At 42.2% G+C, this 20,245-nt stretch overlaps 1 protein-coding gene across 2 annotated transcripts in view; it reads right to left on the reverse strand.

Moving 5' to 3' along the window:
* Positions 1–5,658: 5,658 nt before the first annotated feature.
* Positions 5,659–20,245, reverse strand: part of MYG1 (MYG1 exonuclease) — a 42,588-nt gene continuing 28,001 nt past the window's right edge. Inside the window, exons 4-7 of one of the 2 annotated variants that reach the window (XM_033938439.1) lie at positions 16,432–16,581; positions 11,212–11,334; positions 10,508–10,689; positions 5,659–5,926 (exon numbers count right to left, since the gene is read on the reverse strand). In XM_033938439.1, coding sequence (XP_033794330.1) covers positions 5,746–5,926; positions 10,508–10,689; positions 11,212–11,334; positions 16,432–16,581 — 636 coding nt within the window. In that variant the 3' untranslated portion in view covers positions 5,659–5,745. Of the gene's footprint in view, positions 5,927–10,204; positions 10,305–10,507; positions 10,690–11,211; positions 11,335–16,431; positions 16,582–20,245 lie in introns of those variants that run through there. The other variant, XM_033938440.1, reaches the window with a different exon arrangement.

The raw sequence follows: 20,245 nt of genomic DNA on the forward strand, positions 1-20,245 counted from the left end.
ATTGTCCAACCTACCCCATATGTTACCCCAGATGTGAAATATGTTGCCTCCAGAATCAAAAAAGGCCCAAGTCTGTTTTTTACTTTGGGGAGAAGGGAAGTTTACAATTTTCTGTTTAACTTTCTCTATCACCTCTCGGCATCCTTTTGCCCACTTTCTGCTGTAATCTTATGATAGAAAGTGGGACTATGTAAGTATTTTTGTAGTAGTCTGGTATATGTATATTGCATCCCTTGCCAAGTGAATGCAAATTGTTTTGGACATTGCTCCACTATAGGAATAGTAAAAATGCATTGGTTCATGTTTACAATTTTTGTGGAGATCGGTACTACTATTGGTTTCCCCACCACTACTGATCTCATAGGAATGTCTGGCAATTTACCAAAACTATAGATTCCATCGGAAAGCTGTCATGTTAACCCTTTTTGGATATCTAGCCCTATTATATTTTAAGGAATCCCATAGATTAATACAGTATATTCCCAAATTGGTAATTGTCCAATTTTAAAATTTGTAAAAAAAATTTTTTTTCTTCCTGCTTGTATAATTTTCCCCCCAATCCTGATATTTATATTCCTCCACCCCAGTGTCCACTACAGCTTGTACCTTTTGCTCCCCAGATTTCTACTAAATATTTATCTCTACCTGCGGACGCTGTTCTAATTTGTTCCAGGCAAACACTGAGGCTCAGCATTCACATTATTGATCCTCCCAACACTTCCACCCTTTTAAATCAGGATAAAGAATGGAAGCAGTTTCCTCAGGGGGAGCCGTTGGCACCAAAATATCCTCCCTCTCTCCTTTGTTCATTTGTGCTTGAGATATAGATTTCTTTCCCAGTCCTCTATTTTTGTACATTTCCCCTAATGTCCTTGTATTCTTCCCATCTATTTCTTCCCCCTCTACACCATCTTTTATTAATTTCAAAAACATATTCCTTCGAGACACCCGATTAGCCCTGTTTGAATTGGATTGTCCTTTTCTCTTTTTATCAAAAGTATTTTGAGGTCCCCAGTCCCCCCAATCTCCTAACTGTCGGACCGCTTCTAAGGCTTCCAAAATAGTCCTGTTTATTTGATTGATCAACAAAGTTATCATTACCTGTTTGTATGCTGGTGCAGCATAATTAATAATTTTATTTCTCATGGACACAGTAAAAGGTAATGACATATATATGTCAGTGTGACCTATTACTAAGGCTACCTTCATAGTCTCCTCCTTAATTTTCATTTGAGTATCTTTTAATGTATACCAAATTTTATCATTTGAGGGCCAATCAGATTCAAGTGGATATCGCTTCGTGACACCCCTACTAATTATCTCTAATAAAGACCATTGGGCATTATTTGCAGGATAAGGATCCTCCCGTAACGCATTTTGTACTGCTACTTCTTGACTAATGTAACGTATTTTGTACTGCTACTTCTTGACTAATTTGAACAAATTTAGGGGCATCTGTGGCATCCCACATAATCCCTGCTGCGCCCATCTCCTGCACCCAAATTACCCATTGTATTAGTAGTTCCCCAGGCTGCAGTGTAAAGCGTGCCATCGTATCCATGATTTCATGTGGAGTAACATCCTCCATAACATTATTTCTAGTTAGATTTTCTCCTGTTTGTAGACTTCCCTGTAATCTTTGTCTCCTCACAGGCTCTGCTTCTAAACTTTCTGCCTGTTCTCCTTCAACACATATATCCTCCTCACTGTTATTATAATTTGAATCCCAAATATCCCCATCCCATTTGTTTGGATCCGGCAGATGATAAATTAAGATTTTAACTTTTCTGTAACTCACTTTCTGCCTCCGTTTCTTATATTTATATTGTGCACATTTTTCTGTTACATTTTGATAGGTGTCTACCTTATCCATTAACAACTTATTCAGACATTGTAGCATTTTAATGGCATGCTGTTGATTACACCTTTTCTTTCCCAGCTCTCCCAATGTCAATTGTAATGCCTGTTTAGCTTCATGCAAATTTCTTCCTTGTCTAGAAATTCCTTCTTGCTCTTCTCCTTTTGAGATTTTCACCTTTTGTAAGGAGGCACATAATTCATGTGGATCCCCACTTCCAAAAGTACAGGATTCACATAATCCTGCTTCTACAAACCACTCAGTGGCCATTAATTTACCTACAGTCATTCCCCTTCGGAATGGAGGGATTGGAAGCCTGCTCCTCAACCCCTTGTTTCATCTGGTGCTTTTTTGACCACATTGATCAACCCCACTTCTGGTACCAATTTGTTCTGCCACTTATTTCTGTCAAATGGGATGATCAGTAACATTCAAAAAAGCACACATACAATATAAAGCATAAACAATAACTTTATTATATATATATAAGAATTAAATAACTTCACCGTAATTCCAGGCATCGACCTCCTTCACAATTGGGAACCCCTGCAGCAATTGATAGGTGGGAAGAAAGACGGGAGATTGTCCCTTTTAGACGTCTTGGATTCTGTATCCCTGGAGACGTCTTGGATTCTCCCTCCAGACGTCATGGATTCTAAGGTTAGAGGCAAGTTCCGTCTTTTATATTGGGTAAAAAAGCTGGAAAAGCTGCTGGGTTCTTAGTAAAGCATAAACAGCTGGTCTTGCTCTTTTGTTCTCTGTTTTGACAACACCTAGGTTAAGGAGGTGTTTGCAGAGATCGGTGTCCCATCTGTCCTTTTGATGTTATTGTGGGTGACACGCAGGCAAAGGAAGTAAACAAGGATGTCAGCTATGCAGACTTGTTGCAGAAACCATCTGGTTTTACTGTCCTTTGAAGATCAAGGAGGTCAGGATGTCAGATAAGCAAGCTTATTGCAGAAACCATCTGGTTTTACTGTCCTTTGGAGATCAAGGAGGTCAGGATGTCAGATAAGCAAGCTTTCAGATAAGCAGACTTGAGGATACATGTAAGTAATATGCTGAACATGTCAGTAATATGCTGAGGCATAACAGCAGCCATTGGGAGGGGGTCAGCATTCTTAGTTGATTGGCCACATAGACCATCCCATCAAAGCAGTGGGATGGTGTGCAGTGAACTTCACACACAAGTCCCAGTTACACATCTTGCCATAACTCCTTTACATTGTATGGAGGAGCCCTCCAAACCTCACCCAAAACCTATTGTATACCACCCAACAGCTCTTTTGCATGTAGGTATCATCTATACATTAATAAAAGTAGGTTTTGGAGGGCTCACTCTTAACACTACAAGTGTACTAATCAGAGTGGGATATGGACCTGGTCTTCTTCCCTATAGTCCACTGCACTGACCACTAGGCTACGCCAGAGATCTACTGGTCATAACATCTGAAGCTGTCATACAAGTTGGTATGCACTGTTTCATTCACATCTTGGGGTGGAGGGGGGTGTCAGTCAATGATCACTGGGTAAGGAAGAGGCCCCACCTTCATCTCTCCAGTTGTCATCTGGTTAGTTTGGCCGTCTTTTTGGCACTTATTCATTATTGAAACAGGTCTAGCCTCAAACATCCAAACAGTGCTCTGGCCATTTTTTTTTTTAATATTCCATTAGTGCAGAAAACTGTCCAAATCATAAGTCTACCCTAATCCTGGCCAAAACATACCCCCTTGAGATTTAGACACACTGCAGACAAACAATGTAGCATAAAAAACCATCTGTAAAATGTGTTTTGAAAATGGCAATTTGGACATTTTAGCAAATAAAAACATCCAAATGCCACTTTATGCTATTTTTTAAAACATTTTTCTTTTTTGGAACGAGCCCTAGTCACAGGATGGGGTTTTAACATATTAACAGGGTAGTAAGCATAATGTATATACTATTTTTGTTTTACATGCCTCATGGTAAATATTTGGGTACCATAGCATTCAAACCACCCTTCCCCTCTCCTCTAAGTCAGAGCCACACAAAGATATTCACTACACATTCACACAGAAGATACCTTTCCATGATACAGTTGGATAAGTTTATATTTATTATATACATGTACTTCCTCTGTCCCTGGTGGGCTCAAAATCTAAGGTTTTTTTTGCTTGGGGCCATGGAGGGTTAAGAGACTTGTTTAGAATCACAAGGAGCTGCAGTGAGAATCAAATCCAGTTCCCCTTAGGAGTCATTAGCCACATGCTTTCCTGAGGAGGGGACATTGTCACCTGTATGTGTAAGCCTTCTCCCCCCCACCTCTTTCAGAGATGAGTTTAATACATTCTTTTTCTCACCACTGAACAAGCTCTGCTCTCTAGAAGACATACTCCTCCTTGGGCAAAACCCCCACACATTTCTCCTTTTACTCCTGTACCATGGGTCCAACAATCACACATAAAATGAAGGCAAGGAGGATAGCCGAGAACAGATCTCCCTCCCCCCAAAGCATTCCTAACACCCCCTCCTGCTGAGCATTGGAGGCTAGTGCTGCCCGATTCACTTCAGTGAATAGATTCAATGTCTGCAAAATTTTGACTCAGATTCAGCAACCAACCCTCCCTCCAGTGAGACCTAATATACTTTTGGCACTCTTAAAGCAGCGGCAGCCGGTCAGCAAAGGCAGTGCTCTGAATGGGCTGCTCCCGACCTGCCCTGTTGTGGCAGAGGGAAGCCTTGGTGGGGCAGGCCGCAATCAGCCTGTTCAGAGGCGCTGCCTCTTCAAGGCTGGCCACTGCCTTGCTGCTGGTTTGGAAGGCCCGAAGGTGTGTCAGGTCTCACAGTGGGAGGGTCAGTGGGATGCTGCTGCACAGGGGGATGGGAAGGACAGATGGAAAGCTGCTACACAGAGGGATGGATGAGAGGGGAGGAAAGCTGCTGCTCAAGTGGGGAAGAGAGCAAGAATTGTTGGGGTAGAGATGAAAGAAAGATGAGAGGGATAAATCCTGCATAGAGTGGAGAGGAGGGAGACATGCATGGAGAAGAGAGAGGAAGAAATATTGGACATAGTGTGGAGGGCAGGGAGAGATGGTACATGGGGAAAGAGAAAAATGCTGCACATGATAATGAAGGGGAGGAAGGAAAAGATTCTGCATGGAGGGGAATAGAGAGATTTGACCCAGGGCACAAGGCAGGGAGAGAGAGAGAGATAGTAGACAAGTATTGGATATGGCAGTATAAGGTAGAAAAAATAATTTCATTTTCTATTTTGTGATTACAATATGTCCAAGCGAGCATGAGCTAGGACCTAACAAAGAGAGGAAAATACTTTTTTTGTTTACACTAAGCTTGGGGTTGAAGAGGGCAAAGGGGGTGGGGTGGGTGGAAAGGCTATAAAATAAATCCGCCAGGACGTTTAAAAAAAACCACCTGATTGGGTGGGAAAAACGAGTTAAAAAAAAAAAATCGATTTAATAGGCTGAATCAAATAATGTTTCCCTGAAGCGGGCAGCACTACTACAGGTCTCAACAGAACCAGCCCAAAGTAAAACACCCAAACTCCTGAATGAGATGAGTCTACTGTCTAAAACAGCACCAAGCATGTGATAACAGAATTAACATACGAGTTGGAAGGTGTATCCCAAAGAACTATTTCTGAGGAAGGAGGAGGAGGAGGAGCCACCCTAACACAGGTGGTAAAGGGGATATATTTCATCAGTTCTGAGTTTGTGTAACAGACACCATGCTGAAAAGCTGAAAAGACACAGGATCAGTTTTCTGGTCAAGGTGTGGGATATAAAGAGAACTATGACAGCAGATGGCAAATTATGTATAATTAAAAATGCAGACAGTTATAAAAAGATTTAATATAAATTTTTAAAAATGACCAATGTCATCTGGGATCACTTTTCATTAGCAGTCTCTTGAGCAGTCAGAGTTTTCTGAGCCATTTGCAGAGCTCCTTCCCTCGTTTGGTTTCCTCCAATGAAGCCATTGGCATGGACAAAGATACAGCCAGGGATCCCACAGATCTTGGAAAGCTCCTCGTCTCTAAGTCCTCGCCAACTCTCAAGCAGGGGTAACCTGAAGCAGGAGACAAGAAACCAAGGAGACATAACATTACACAAACATAAACTTATACCCTGCTTATTCTATTGGAACAGCTTCTGAATGAGAAATGGCAAGAGGCTTGGAAATATCGCACAACAGACACACACAAGAGACAGTTAAAAGGTGAGGTGCTTCCCCCCCCAATCTTCTGCAAATTCAAGTCACCATTAGTTATTAATTTTAAAATATATTTATTCATATTTATACAATGAAACCAACTAATTGTATTAGTGATTTCTATTCCACCTTTACCTTGCGATTCAAGGCGGATTACATAAGAATTGTTACGATCTTAAGAAGTACTTAAGGAATAGTTTGAACATTTTCTAATTTGCTAATGCGTAGTTGGTAATGCAGGAGGAATTTGGAACATTATTGATTGTGTTATATTGGTTTTATGTATTTTTTGAAGAGTAGGGTTTTTGTTTCTTTTTTGAAGGTTTTGTAGTCTGTGGTCAGTCAGTAGATTGATGAGTTGTCGGTCCAGTTTCGCTGCTCTGGTGGCCAGTAGGTTGTCATACATTTTTCTTCGTTTGACATTTTTGGTTGGTGGGTGTGTGAATATTGTGTGGGTTCTCCTGTGTCTGTTTGAGTTAGTTGATTGTTTTCGTTTATAGCTTTGAATAGTAGGCAATGGACTCTGAAGTGTACTCTGGCTTGTATTGAGAGCCAGTGTGAGTCGTGGTATGTCTCTGTGATGTGGTCGTATTTTTTCCAACGACTAGACAAGTCTTAGGGCTGTGTTTTGTATTGTTTGAAGTTGTTTCATCGTTGTTGCTGGGCAGGGGAGATATAGTATGTTGCAGTAGTCTATTAGGCCTAGGATTAGTGATTGAACCACAAGTTGGAATTGTTTTCCATCGAAGAATTTTCGAACTTGTCTTAGGTTTCTCATAGTAGCGAATGAAGTTTTTATTATTTTGTTGATTTGTGGTTGCATGGTACAGCCTCTGTCTATCAGCACACCGAGGAGTTTTAGTGTGGGATGAATGGGGGTATGAGATCGAGTTTATTACTAGGTTAGTCAAGGTTGGGGTTTTGCTGTTTTCAAGGAGGATGAAGTTTGTTTTGTCTGGGTTAAGTTTTAGTTTGTGTTCTTTCATCCATGTTGCTACTGTTTCAAGTGTTCCATGTATTGTGCCCATCATGGAGGGCTCAAGTTGGTCGAAGGGGAGGAGTATGGTGATATCATCTGCGTAGCTGTAGGAGGTAATGCCTAGTTTGTCTAGGTAGGAGCTTAGGGAGACAATGTATAGTGTGAAGACAGGGGTGATCCTTGTGGCATTCCACATGGGTTGGACCATGGTTCTGATTTTTCTTTGTTTTGATTCTATAAGTTCTGGATTGTAGGAATCCTTTAAACCATGTTTGTACTTTTCCTGTAATTCCTATTGAGTCTAGAGTTTGTAAGAGGATGTCGTGATCTACTAGATCAAAGGCTATTGGACTGCGTATAGATAATTTTTGGAAAAAGGTTTAAAATACTAGTAGTGTTCTCCCCAGGGCCTTTTAGCCGGACGCTCCACCCAGCTAATTTAGATGACCGCCCGGCTAGCAGCAGCGGAAATAAAAAAATATATGATTTAATTCCTCTGGAAAATCCTGAGAATCTGATGTTTAGACTGAAATTTCACTAATATTAAGTGGCAATACTGTGAAAACCGCACTTAACTGGTTGATGCAGCACGTGAGTAATTTAGCACTGAGAGAGAGCCGGCACACCCTTCCTGCTCAAGTTGTAGATGCGAAACCCGGCAGAACCTGCTCCTTGTCCGACATCACCGTACGGCTACATGGGTGTTGCTTCTGTTCCGGAAGTTACTTGGCCGTTCGGGTTCTCCTCAGTGAGTTTGTGTTAGAGTCCAGGCGGGAACGGACTTGTGGTCTTTGTGTTCGGGTTCCGTAACTTCTGTGGTTAATACCAGCAACAATACTGAGGAGAGATGAGTAAACTGACAAAACTTTTCAAGGGCACTGGAGGCTCTTCCCGGAGCTGCAGGGCTCCGACGCCGCAGGAGGCTTTGTGCCAACTGCGGGAGACTGAGGAAATGTTGGCCAAGAAACAGGAATGAATACTTGGGAAAAAGATTGAGCAGGAGCTGGCGACAGCCCGGAAACATGGCACAAAGAACAAACAAGGTGAGGGACTCTCTGCCCTCTCTCTAACTGGCCTTTGCTTGGGGGTGGGGGTTCGGAGCTTTCAGTGAGTTTGGCAGAAAGGGCTGTTTTCAGTGTAAACCCATAACTTGCCCTGACCTTTCAAAAAATATGGTAGTCGCCTAGAACTTGTGTGGAGCAGGTCTGAGGGGCAACTGTTACTCTATCATAAGCTGATTGCCCTCTCATTTAACCGAGTGATGCCTGCCACTTTTGGGGTACATTAGTGATGCTGCAGCACGAGATGGCCGGAGATTAAGTACTTTTTAATTTGGTGCATACATTCTTTGACATTATCAGATTGCCAAAAACTTCTCTTCTCTCCCCCCTCCCCCTGGGACGTAACTTCCGGTTTCGGAGGGAAGAGAAGGGAAGCCGGCACGCACATGTTAGATCCTGCCTTCGCGGAAACAGAAAGTAAGCAGGACCTGGCAACGAGGAAGGCCCGAAGCAAGTAAAAGCAGCAAGCTGTAAGCTTCCCTCCATCGCTGACCTATGGAGAGGAAGTTCTGAGCCAGCTAATCGCTGCCTGGTTGGCCTGGAACTTCCTCTCTGATGTTAGAATTGATGTCAGAGGTGAAGTCTTGTGAGTCCGGCGCTTGTACGTGCCTGGCCTGGCTCGGAGAAACAGCAGGGAGAAATCGATGTGGTGGCTTAGGGGGTAGGGAAAGAATCAGGGAAATGGAGAAATCGGCGCGATGGCTTGGGGGGGGCAGGGGGAGAGAGAAAGAAAGACAGGCAGGGGGGAGAGAGAGAAAGAAAGAGATAGAAAAAAAGGGGAGGGGCAGAAAGAAAGAAATACTGGATTTATAGTCAGAAGAAGGAAGTGCAACCAGAGACTCATGAAATCACCAGACAAAAAGGTAGGAAAAATGATTTTATTTTCAATTTAGTGATCAAAATGTGTCCATTTTGAGAATTTATATCTGGTTTCTATATTTCGCACTATGGTCCCCTTTTACTAAACCGCAATAGCGGTTTTTAGCGCAGGGAGCCTATGAGCATCGAGAGCAGTGCAGGGCATTCAGCGCATCTCCCTGCGCTAAAAACCGCCATTGCGGTTTAGTAAAAAGGGAGGGGATATATTTGTCTATTTTTGTATAGTTGTTCATGAGGTGATATTGCATTGCATCTGCCTTGACCTCTTTGAAAACCTGCAGAATATAAATAATTAACAATTTCTCTGCGTACAGTGAGCTTTGTGGTTTATTTTTTAATTTTATTGTTGGTAGATCATTTTGACTTGGTCATTTTAAAAGTATCTCGCAAGCCCAAAAAAAGTGTGGGCACCCCTGCTGTAGAGCCATTTCTTGTATGACTGGATGAGCTATATTTATCTTTATTTTTTAGTTGTTTAAATTCATGCAGAAATAAATGGCTAGATTGAACCTAATGACCTCATTAACACCTTTCCCTTTTTAAACCTCTATACCATTTGAAAGAGGGAAAATATCTAATTATTCCCTTCTAGAATTAGATACTTCTTAAATTTAGTAAAAATATTCTGGCACAAGTATCAAACCTTAAAAAAGGAAGTCATATTGAGCATTGGAAAATAATAATAATAAACTAATAAAAATAGTACACATTTAGGGCTCCTTTTACTAAGTTGCGATAGTGGTTTTAGCGTATGTTTAGCGCGCGCAGAATTGCTGCACGCGTTAGACGCTAACGCCAGCATTGAGCTGGCATTAGTTTTCCTGCGTAGAGCAGGGGTTTGCGCATGCTAAAAATGCTAGCGCACCTTAGTAAAAGAGGGGGGTTAATTTTCCCCACCACCAAATTTCCCAATCCCACCCCACCCGGCTACTTTTTCATGCCACCTGGTTGGAAAAAATTTCTGGGGAGAACACCGAATAGTCCAAGCCACTTTTCCACAGTCTGTTCTATTTAGTGTCAAATAGTGTATTTTTCGATCTATAAGACGCACCTACCTATAGAGGAGGAAAACCCAAGAAAAAAAAAATTCTGAACCAAATGGTGTACCCTGTCCCACCACCCTGCCTTGTACCCTGTACTCCCTCTGGTGGTCTAGTGGTAGGCCAGGACAGGGCAGGCCTAGTGGTTGGCAGACAGGCAGAGCCATCCCCCTGTACCTTTGTGTAATCCCGGCAGTCCAGCACTGTATCAGCAGGTTCTCCTGCCCTTCCCTCGCTGGACGGCTGACTGCGTCATGATCTGTTGTGGCAATGAGCTGCGAACAAGACAGGCGTGAGCTTTTCACGCGCTGCTGCCTAAATGGCTGTCGTCTCATGGAGCAAAAAAATACAGTAACTATAATAGAGTGTTTCAATGATCCATTGTGAATCCAAACTAACACTACTGAAACATTACTACCTTCACCCCATCCCCCCACCTTAACATTCATGCCTCTTATTAGTTGGAACCCTTCCTTACCGATTCTGGAAGGTGTTGCATGCCACAGGAACACATTGAACTCGCCATTTGCTGTTCTGATCTGCATATAACACAAACTTGATGGATTTCTCTATGCCCAACTCCTCCTCCAAATGGAAAAGATGTTCCTTCCAAGGACAGCCTCCCTGTGCAAAGATCACTATCTCCCCACTAGTGTCAACCTGCAGCAGAGGGGAAAGGAAGAGCATGTCTCTCACTTTGCTGTTACTAACAAGGGGAGAGCCAGTCCAAGATATGGCTAAATATTCAGGGCAAAGACAAACATTGAATTGTGGAATAGAGAAGAGCATATATATCATTCAGACCTGTCCTCGATCTTAAGCTTAATTCTTAGGATAAAAAGAGAGCAAAGTGATCTTGGAAATCACTTAATACGCAAGAGACCAGGATAGTACACAGCTTCGGCAGTTAAGTCCAAAAAAAGGGTAGCACATGCAACTCTGCTTAAATGTGAAGAAAGTAAGTTTGAAAATTTAATCATATTAATAATTTATATATGCTAAAGGCTCTTATCAGCAGAAAATGTTGCTTTCTGGGGCAAAAGTCATAACCTATTTCAGTGACCAATTAGTAAGCTTTTCAGCACTAGATGCTCACAACTTCAAATAGTCAAAAGCATGTTTGTCTGCTCAGAAATATGATTATACCCTCTCTATGCCAAACCTCTACTGCATGTGACATACCTCAAAGCGTTTATGAACAGCTTCTTCCACCAGGGAGCGAGCTGGCAGCCAGGAGTGCTGAAAGAAATCAAGCCGGTCCAGGAACTCTCTGCCAACCAATTCCATTGCATTCCTAAACCCAACCTCGGGGAAGAAAGCATAGAATGCATAAATGATCTTATAGCCGGAAGAGTGTGGCGCAGTGAAACATAGACATAGAACATGATGGCAGTGGTTAAAGCTACAGCCTCAGCACCCTGAGATTGTGGGTTCCTTGTGACCCTGGGCAAGTCACTTAATCCCCCCATTGCCCCAGGTACATTAGATAGATTGTGAGCCCACTGGGACAGACAGGGAAAAATGCCGGAGTACCTGAATTAATTCATGTAAACTGTTCTGAGCTCCCCTGAGAGAACGGTATAGATAGAAAACTGACTAAATAAATAGCCACTGACTGGTTAACTTCCCAGCCAACAAGAACGAAAGCAAGGACACCCATCTCCACACACATTCTACTCTGGCTTTTTCCACTTATGTTACAGTATGAGTCACCTAATCACAGTCTCAGAGGGGCCCTAATATGGTTGTTAGGACACTATCATGAATACTGACGAGACACAGAGTGTGTGGATGTCTTAGTTCTGGGATAGCAAACGGTGCTGCTGGGCAATACTGAGATTCAATGATGGCTGAGATGTTTGATTTTGAAGGCGCAGTACTGGAGTATGCTGCTAGTCGGAGGTTGAAGTGGGATTTTTTTCTGTGCCATACCAGGATCTGGCATGCAGCCAGACTCCTGCCAACCAATATTTGGCAGTATTTATTGGCTGGTTAACTCAAGCTGATTAGTTCACATTTTGGTAGATAACTGGTCATTTTCAGTGGCATTGAAAAAATGCCCAGTTCGTGTTGAAAAAAAAAATAGCCAGTAATATTCATAACTTAAGTGGCCAAGCTTAACAAGCAAATTAGTCCACATAAAAGGCAGGCATATCTTTGCCCACTAAACCATGGCCGGTTAAGTCTGAATATCACATTAATCAGTCATGTGCTAGCTGACGTTAAAAAACCCAGATATTCAATGTCGGTCACTGGAAATGGCCTGGCATTGAAAATCCCCATTGAATGCAAACAGTGGGCAGCAAAATCACTGCCCGCTGCTGGCTAGACTATCAGGCCCCGTTTCCAGAAACAGAACTAAGGCATGCAGATAGAAATGGCTCTTTAATGTTAAAACATGAGGAAAGAATATCTGGATTTCATTTGCCTTTACTGAAGATGACATTATCTTCCAAATCTGAAAGAATCTGCGTCTCTGAGGGCTGCTGTATCTGAAGCAGGGACATCATAATTTGAGGTTATACACAGAATATACATGCACCTGATCTGGGTACACAACACAGGTTTCTCTGCTGGTCATGGCCTTGTTCAATGGCTCCAAAGTTCTTAGAAGAGTACTCGGAAGGTATTACAGGTTTCCCAGTCCCCAGTTCACTCTTAATGTTGCTGCCAGTATAATTTGGGGGAATTAAGGGAGGAGGCATTGTGTAAATTCTTTTTCCATCCTAATTAGGAAAGGGAATGGGTCTTGTCTACAGCCTTTTTGTGGTTACACATTCAGAGTGGTTTACATATATACAGGTTCTTATTTTGTACCCAGGCAATGGAGATTTAAGTGACTTGCCTAGGGTTACAAGGAGCAGCACTGGGATTCGATCCCACAACCTCAGGGTGCTGAAGCAGCAGCTCTACCACTAGGCCACTCCTCACCTCTTGTTACAACAGTGGTTCCAAACCCTGTCCTGGAGGACCATCCGGCCAGTCGGGTTTTCAGGATAGCTCTCATGAATATGCATGAGAGAGATCTGCATATAATGGAGGTGCCAGGCATGCAAATCTGCTCCATGCATAGTCATGAGGGCTATCCTGAAAATCCGACTGGCCTGGTGGTTCTTCAGGACAGGGTTGGGAACCACTGCATTACAACACTTTGGAAGAATTGCATACACCATTTGATGACAGCAGGATTATATTAAGGGAAGCTGGTGACAGGGTAGAGAAATTTCCTATTCTATGGAATTTCGATGTGCTTCCACTCTCAGATAGTGTGTGTCATATCCTATTTATACATGTCAGTGAAGACAAATTTAAAAGTTCTCTTGTGAAGAACAAAATCACTGTAGGCTGGGGGGGTAGGCAAACCTTTCTGAAACATGGAACATGAATGACTCGGAGGGCATAGAAAGAGTAGAGAGGGACAGATTCTTCAAACTTTCAGAAAATAAAAAAACAAGAGGGCATTCGGAAAAGTTGAAAGGGAGCAAATTCAAAACAAATGCTAGGAAGTTCTTCTTTACACAATGTGTGGTGGACACCTGGAATGCAATTCCAGAGGACGTTATAGGACAGAGTACGGTACTGGGGTTTAAGAAAGGATTGGACAAATTCCTGCTGGGAAAGGGGATAGAGGGGTATAGATAGAAATTTACTGCACAGGTCCTGGACCTGTTGGGCCGCCGCGTGAGCGGACTGCTGGGCGCGATGGACCTCAGGTCTGACCCAGCGGAGGCATTTCTTATGTTCTTATCACTCTACAAAACTATAGAGTATAATCTCGTTATAACTGACTTCAAGGGACCTGGAAAAACGGTCCGTTATTATCCAGAGTCCAATATATCCAGAGTTACAATTTTTTAAAAACTTTATTTAGGTCAACTTGAAACAATGTTCAATCAATGAACAACAGTCACTGCACAACCATATGAGCAACAAAACTCAGCAAAACATTGGTATGGTACAAAATGATTGCAAAACCAGAACACTAAAAGATGTTCTAAAGCATTATGTCGTATTGTACTGGAAAGAAAAATACTGTCATTTTCTTCTGGGCTGCATTTTGATATTTCACCGGCATGCCCCGCGCCTTGTAGGCAGAGCCTACATGTCCGTTATAGCTGAAGAAAATTACAGCTAAATGTAGCTCTTGGGACCAAAATAGTTGTCCATTTTATCTGAAAGTCCATTATATGCAAGTCCGCTATATCTGATGATTTTCTGTATGTTTATAATGGCGCTCGGCCGGGACCAGCGGACCTCGTCCGCTATAGGCAAGGTTCCCTTATAAGCGAGTCCATTATAACGAGATTATACTGTATACTAAAAATATATACTATATAGGAAATAAATATACATAATAAAAATCTCATATATTAATTAATCAAACATACAGTAACTAAGATATGGGATCAAAATCTTGAATAACTCTCCCATGTATCAAGGGTTGCAAGGAAACCCTCTCTGAAGCACAAGTTAAAAATGAGAGGGGGCAACCCTCCTTGGCCCAGTATAATAGAAAACAAACTGAACAGATTTTAAGTTAAAATGGATCCTATTTCTTATATTTTTAAGATAAGCCTTGCAACCCATACAGTAACAAAACATTACATAAATAAATTAGGGCTGCCCATTAGTTGCGATTAACATGTTGATTATTAATTATAATTAATAACTAATTGCATGCCTGCCTGCCTCTCTTCCTTCTCTACCCCGCACGGTCCAGCATCTTTCTTTCCTGGACCTGGAACCAACCTCTGATTCTGACACACACACACACCCAGCCACAGTTTACCTTTGAAAACCAATCTACAGCCTTGCAGCCAGCAGCAGCCCTATTCAAAGGCAACATACGCATGCTCACAATAAAGAAAGCCAGCAAAACTTTTGTGTGCATAGTTGCTAGGCGTGTGTGCTCCTCTTTCTGATCCATATTTATTCGCAGAGCTTAGAAGGAACACCGAACATGACTTTATCCTTAACCAAGTTCATCTTATCATTTTAATATCTTTCACCACTAGACCAAGTTGTTCAAGCCTATTCATCATTTCTGCTATCTTGGGAGGATTGATTAACAGCACACAATTCCATATTTATTTATTTTATATGACACTTATACCAAAGCGGCTTACAATAAAACACACATAATCAATCATAAACTACCTATCTAAAACCTCACAGAGGTAAGTTCCAAATAAAATGGATGAAAGGCTGTACTAAGGTCTGGATTGTGTCTACAGTCACCTGTGGGAATCTTCAGGGAAGGTACGGGGAGGGTGCTCACCAGAATATTCACCAGTGAAGAGGTGAGGTTTAGTATACTGGGTCCTCCTAATTTCTCTGATCTGGTCAATACCACATCTTAACATCTGGGATTGGTCTGGAGGGGTCTTGATTCTTCACTGACCAAACTTGGAGCTCTTTTCACATTCAGCACAGCTCCTCAAACTACATCCCAAGACAAAACCACCTTGGGATGCAAGGTTGCTGCTGCACCACCATTCGATGGATGTCTCCAGTTGCAAAAATTATGGAAAGAAGAAGGAAACCTTTTCACCAACAGGGTGGAGTCTTTTCTCAACAAGGAATCACATGCCAGTCAAGCCTCCACAGAGCTTTGCAGGAACCCACTGTTTTTTTGCCTGGCTCTTGGGAGGAGCTGACATTGCCATAGGACCCCAAAGATATCCCTTCCTTTCTTTAGAGGTAAATAACTCAGAAAAAGAAAACTATCAACATGATGGTACACCTTATAGTTCATGTTGCTATCTTGCTCCACCTCCTTGGGGGGAGGGGTTTGCTCAGTGGCAGTGACAGGAGGGAGTGGGCATCCCTCCCACTGCTGAGGGGGTGTCAGAGGTTGCTTACTGCAGCAGCAGGAATGGGAATCCCTCCTGCTGCCAGTGGGGGGGGGGAGGTATCACTTAATGGCAGCAGCAGGAGGGAGTGGGAAATTTTCTGGCAGGTCTGACCAGTCAAACTTTACTTTCCTGTCAATGGCCGAGTCAAATCAGCACTCAGGCACTGATCAGAAAGTAAGGCTAGGACAGTTCAGACTTGCCAGAAAATTTTGCTCACAAATGTAGGATAGCAAGATTAGAGAATCACCTGGCGATAATAGAGAATCACTCAAGAATACTCGTTTAAATATTAATGACCTCATTGTAATACATTTACATGGCAGAGTCGGAGACTGCTAGGAAGCTCAGAAAAGACCACAGTAAGCCATTTTGATAATCTGCTGCTAAAATACATGAATGCTAAACCGGCTGCAACATTAAAGTTTTGAGAATCTTCCCACTCAATCCCAGCTCAGCTGCCAGTTTCTTGCATGGTGCCCCTCCCTTCCTCTCATCTTCACTTTGAAATATCTGCTCAATTTGCTGCCTCTATCACCAATCCTCATACCTCTGTGTTCTGATCGTCGCTATTCCAGCGGGGATTCAGGTGGCCCACCCGGGCGCTGAGGTTGGTAGTAATGGCATAGCGAGGCTCCCCATCCCACTGGGAAATTCCATTGTCAAGGGCATCAATTTCCTCTATAAAATTCTCATATAGCTGGGTTAAAAAAAAGAAGAGAGGTTAGTTAGACTAAAGCTAAGGAATCTCTTGCCAATCAGACTGCAGAACTAGCAACTTTGCCAATTATTTATTTAATTTTCTATACCGTTCTCCCAGGGGAGCTCAGAATGGTTTACATGAATTTATTCAGGTACCCATTATACTACTTGAAGCATTTTTCCCTGTCTGTCCCAACTGGCTCACAATCTATCTAGTGTACCAGGGGCAATAGGGGGATTAAGTGACTTGCCCAGGGTCACAAGGAGCAGCATGGGTTTGAACCCACAAACCCAGAGTGCTGAGGCTCTAGTTTTAACCCTTTAACCACTGCGCTACACTCTCTCCCTGAGCAATTAGACTATCTAGTAATTAGTGAATATCTAGTGATTAGTCAGTTTGTGTGTCCATAGCATGCCAAAGCTACTCACACTGAGTATTCTAGAGCTGAAAATATGACTCTGCTCAGATGCTCATCTCTTTACTCTTGGAGTGGAGGAACCTTATTTTTTTGAGGAAGGCTGCATTAACAAGAAAAGCCTCCAAGGTCCACATTAGCAATTTTGAGAGAGAGAGAGTGAGAGCGAGCGAGAGAGCGCGATATTCCCCTTTTGAACAATTTCATGAGCAGCAGCACCACCCTGTCCTTTCAACCCTGAAACTTTTAATACAGGTGCATCTAACAGGTGACCAACTGACCTTATGATGTTGTCCACTTGACATTTTAGTTAAAAAAAAAAAAAAATCAATTTTGAATCATTACAAGACTATTTAGCGGATATGAAGTCAAATTTAAGAGTTTCACACATAAATCATCCTATAAACTAGCTAAGTCATTCATGCAGCCTGCACAGAAATAGATTCCTAATTATATGGCACACTATAAAATCTCATGCAGCCCTTACATATTGATTACTTAAACAACTTGAGATGCCCTTTTGCTAATGAGACCCGGGGGGGGGCTCTTCTGATTGTGGCCCTTCATTCAAAAACCAACAGAAGTTGAAAGTACCAGTGTCCCCTCCCATCCTTTCCAGTTTGTGATATGTGGTCACAGCTGATTTTGGAAAGTGGGTTAGCAGTAGTGGTATCAATCTCTTTCTGTTCTCACTGCTTTCTACCCTGTCTGTAGGGTAAAAGCAGCAGAAGTTTCACAAGAAACAGGAAATGCTACCTCCACAAACGTGAAAGCAGAGAACAAACAACAAAGGTGACTAATCGATGTTCAATTTCCTTTATTGACTGAAATGACTCGACATGATCGTGTTTCGGCCCCAACGGGCCTGCCTCAGGAGTCTAAAATATAGACATATGATGATTGCATATACATTTGATTTTAAAAAATATATGCACATACACATCTATAAAAAATGAAACAATTACCGTAATAAACCATAAAAATATGTTCATACACATCCATGTGAATGACCGACATTGAATATCCTGGGTTTTTCAATGGCAATTAGCACATGACTGGGTTAAGGCGATATTCAGATGTAACCATCATATGTCTAGATTTTAGACTCCTGCGGCAGGCCCGTTGGAGCTGAAACACAATTGAATCGAGTCATTACAATCAATAAAGGAAATTGAACATCGATTAGTCACCTTCGTTGTTTGTTCTCTTATTCCACACTATCAACATTTCTAGGCAAATTCCAACAAACATATAATTTAAAACAGAACAAATACATAAAGCAATCCTCTATAATAAAACCATAAGCGCGCATGCGTACTTATAACACTGTGATCCCTGATAGTGTGATGTGTGACTCCATGGCCGTGTTTGATTTGCGTTGCGTACGTCAGCTTGCGGCAGTTTGAGTGGCGGCGAGAGCAACAGCAGGAGGGTGTCCTTTGGCCTGGACGAAGCGGACAGGGTGCGGGTGCTGCGAGGCGTCCGGCTGCTACTGCTGCACAGGGAAAAGGGGGAGAGGGAAAAGGGGCTGCTTTGGGGGGGAGAGGTATGCTGGGGGGCAGGCAGCAATCTTGGTTTGCTTGGGGGGCCAGAGAGAGATAGGCATAGGGCCAGGGAGAGAGACAGACAGAAAGAAGTGGAGGGGGAGAGGGAAAGGGGGCTGCTTTGGAGGGAGGGGTGTGCTGGGGGGCAGGCAGAAATCTTGGTTTGCTTGGGGGGCCAGAGAGAGATAGGCAAGGGGCCAAGGAGAGACACAGACAGAAATAATTACAGACAGAAAGCGGCCAAGGAGAGAGACAGAAAAAAAGACAGACAGAAAGCGGCCAAGGAGACAGAAAGAAAGAAAGACAGTGGCTAAGGAGACAGAAAGAAAGGCAGACAGACACATCTATTTTAGCACCCGTTAATATAACGGGCTTAAAGACTAGTTACTTAATATATTCAAAACACTTAAAGGAAAAAGAAATGAAAAATTAGCATCGATATAGCCCCCCTAAATAAAAAACATTTTCAACAAAATCTTAAAGCAATCAGAGAGAAGGTTTCCGGGTCAGCTAATTGCACGCAAATTTTAGTTAGGCATCACTAAGCGCCATGATTAGGGCACCTAATCTAGACACATTTATAGAATCAGACCCAGGGTGCCTAAGCTGAGGTGTGAAGTTATATAATTGATTCCTAACTGATTAAGGAATGTTAGTAAACAAAATCTTAGATTATAAGCTCTTTGGTGCAAGAAAATACATATTATACCCAATTTGTAACCCACCTTAAGCTCAGATTTAGAAACGTGGGCAACTAAATTTAAAATCCAAAATTAATGTCAGAAGTTCTTCAAAGAGCTATTAGTTTGAGAAAATAGCTCAAGTGAATGAAGGATTGCTGGTGCTGTGTTTCGAGAGTACAGCTTTAGGTTGGACATGTCTAAGCAGTATGTTATCGTTCAAATGACTTCTCACCATGAAATCTATGAAAAAAATTTTTCTTGGGAGAACACTTGTTTATCAATTGGACTTTGAAAACACGGAGCCATACATACTAAGCATTTCCCCTCTGTCACAGAATGGTAAAAATCCCTTTCCTATATTTGGCCCCAAGTGTGAATGACTTCTTCTAATCCAAGGAGCAGAGTCATGCAGTAGCCATTTTGACACACCTACTGGGCCCTAAGAGAGATATTCTGATGTGACTAGGTGTTAAGTATGGAGAAAACTAATAAAGGAACAATGCTACTTCAAAAAAATCTTTAAGCCTTAGGTGGTGCTCAGATTCCTAGATGGAAATCAAGACCTCAATGTGGGGACTTAACCCCTATAGAGACTCTTGTGGTATCTATTATTGCACCGTGAAGATTTTTTAGAGTACTTGTTGGTAGTTGACTCAAAATATTTACTGGTCTCTTGTTTAAACAACTTCAAAATAGCTGAACTTGAAAGTGAATAAACTTGAAAAAAAAGACTTAGCTGTAGAATACAGGAAGCGTTGGTTTTGCTGGGACCCAGCAAAACCAACGCTTCCTGTATTCTACAGCTAAGTCTTTTTTTTCAAGTTTATTCACTTTCAAGTTCAGCTATTTTGAAGTTGTTTAAACAAGAGACCAGTAAATATTTTGAGTCAACTACCAACAAGTACTCTAAAAAATCTTCACGGTGCAATAATAGATACCACAAGAGTCTCTATAGGGGTTAAGTCCCCACATTGAGGTCTTGATTTCCATCTAGGAATCTGAGCACCACCTAAGGCTTA

This window comes from Geotrypetes seraphini, chromosome 3 (assembly GCF_902459505.1).
Source record: "Geotrypetes seraphini chromosome 3, aGeoSer1.1, whole genome shotgun sequence".
In the NCBI taxonomy this organism is placed as follows: domain Eukaryota; kingdom Metazoa; phylum Chordata; class Amphibia; order Gymnophiona; family Dermophiidae; genus Geotrypetes; species Geotrypetes seraphini.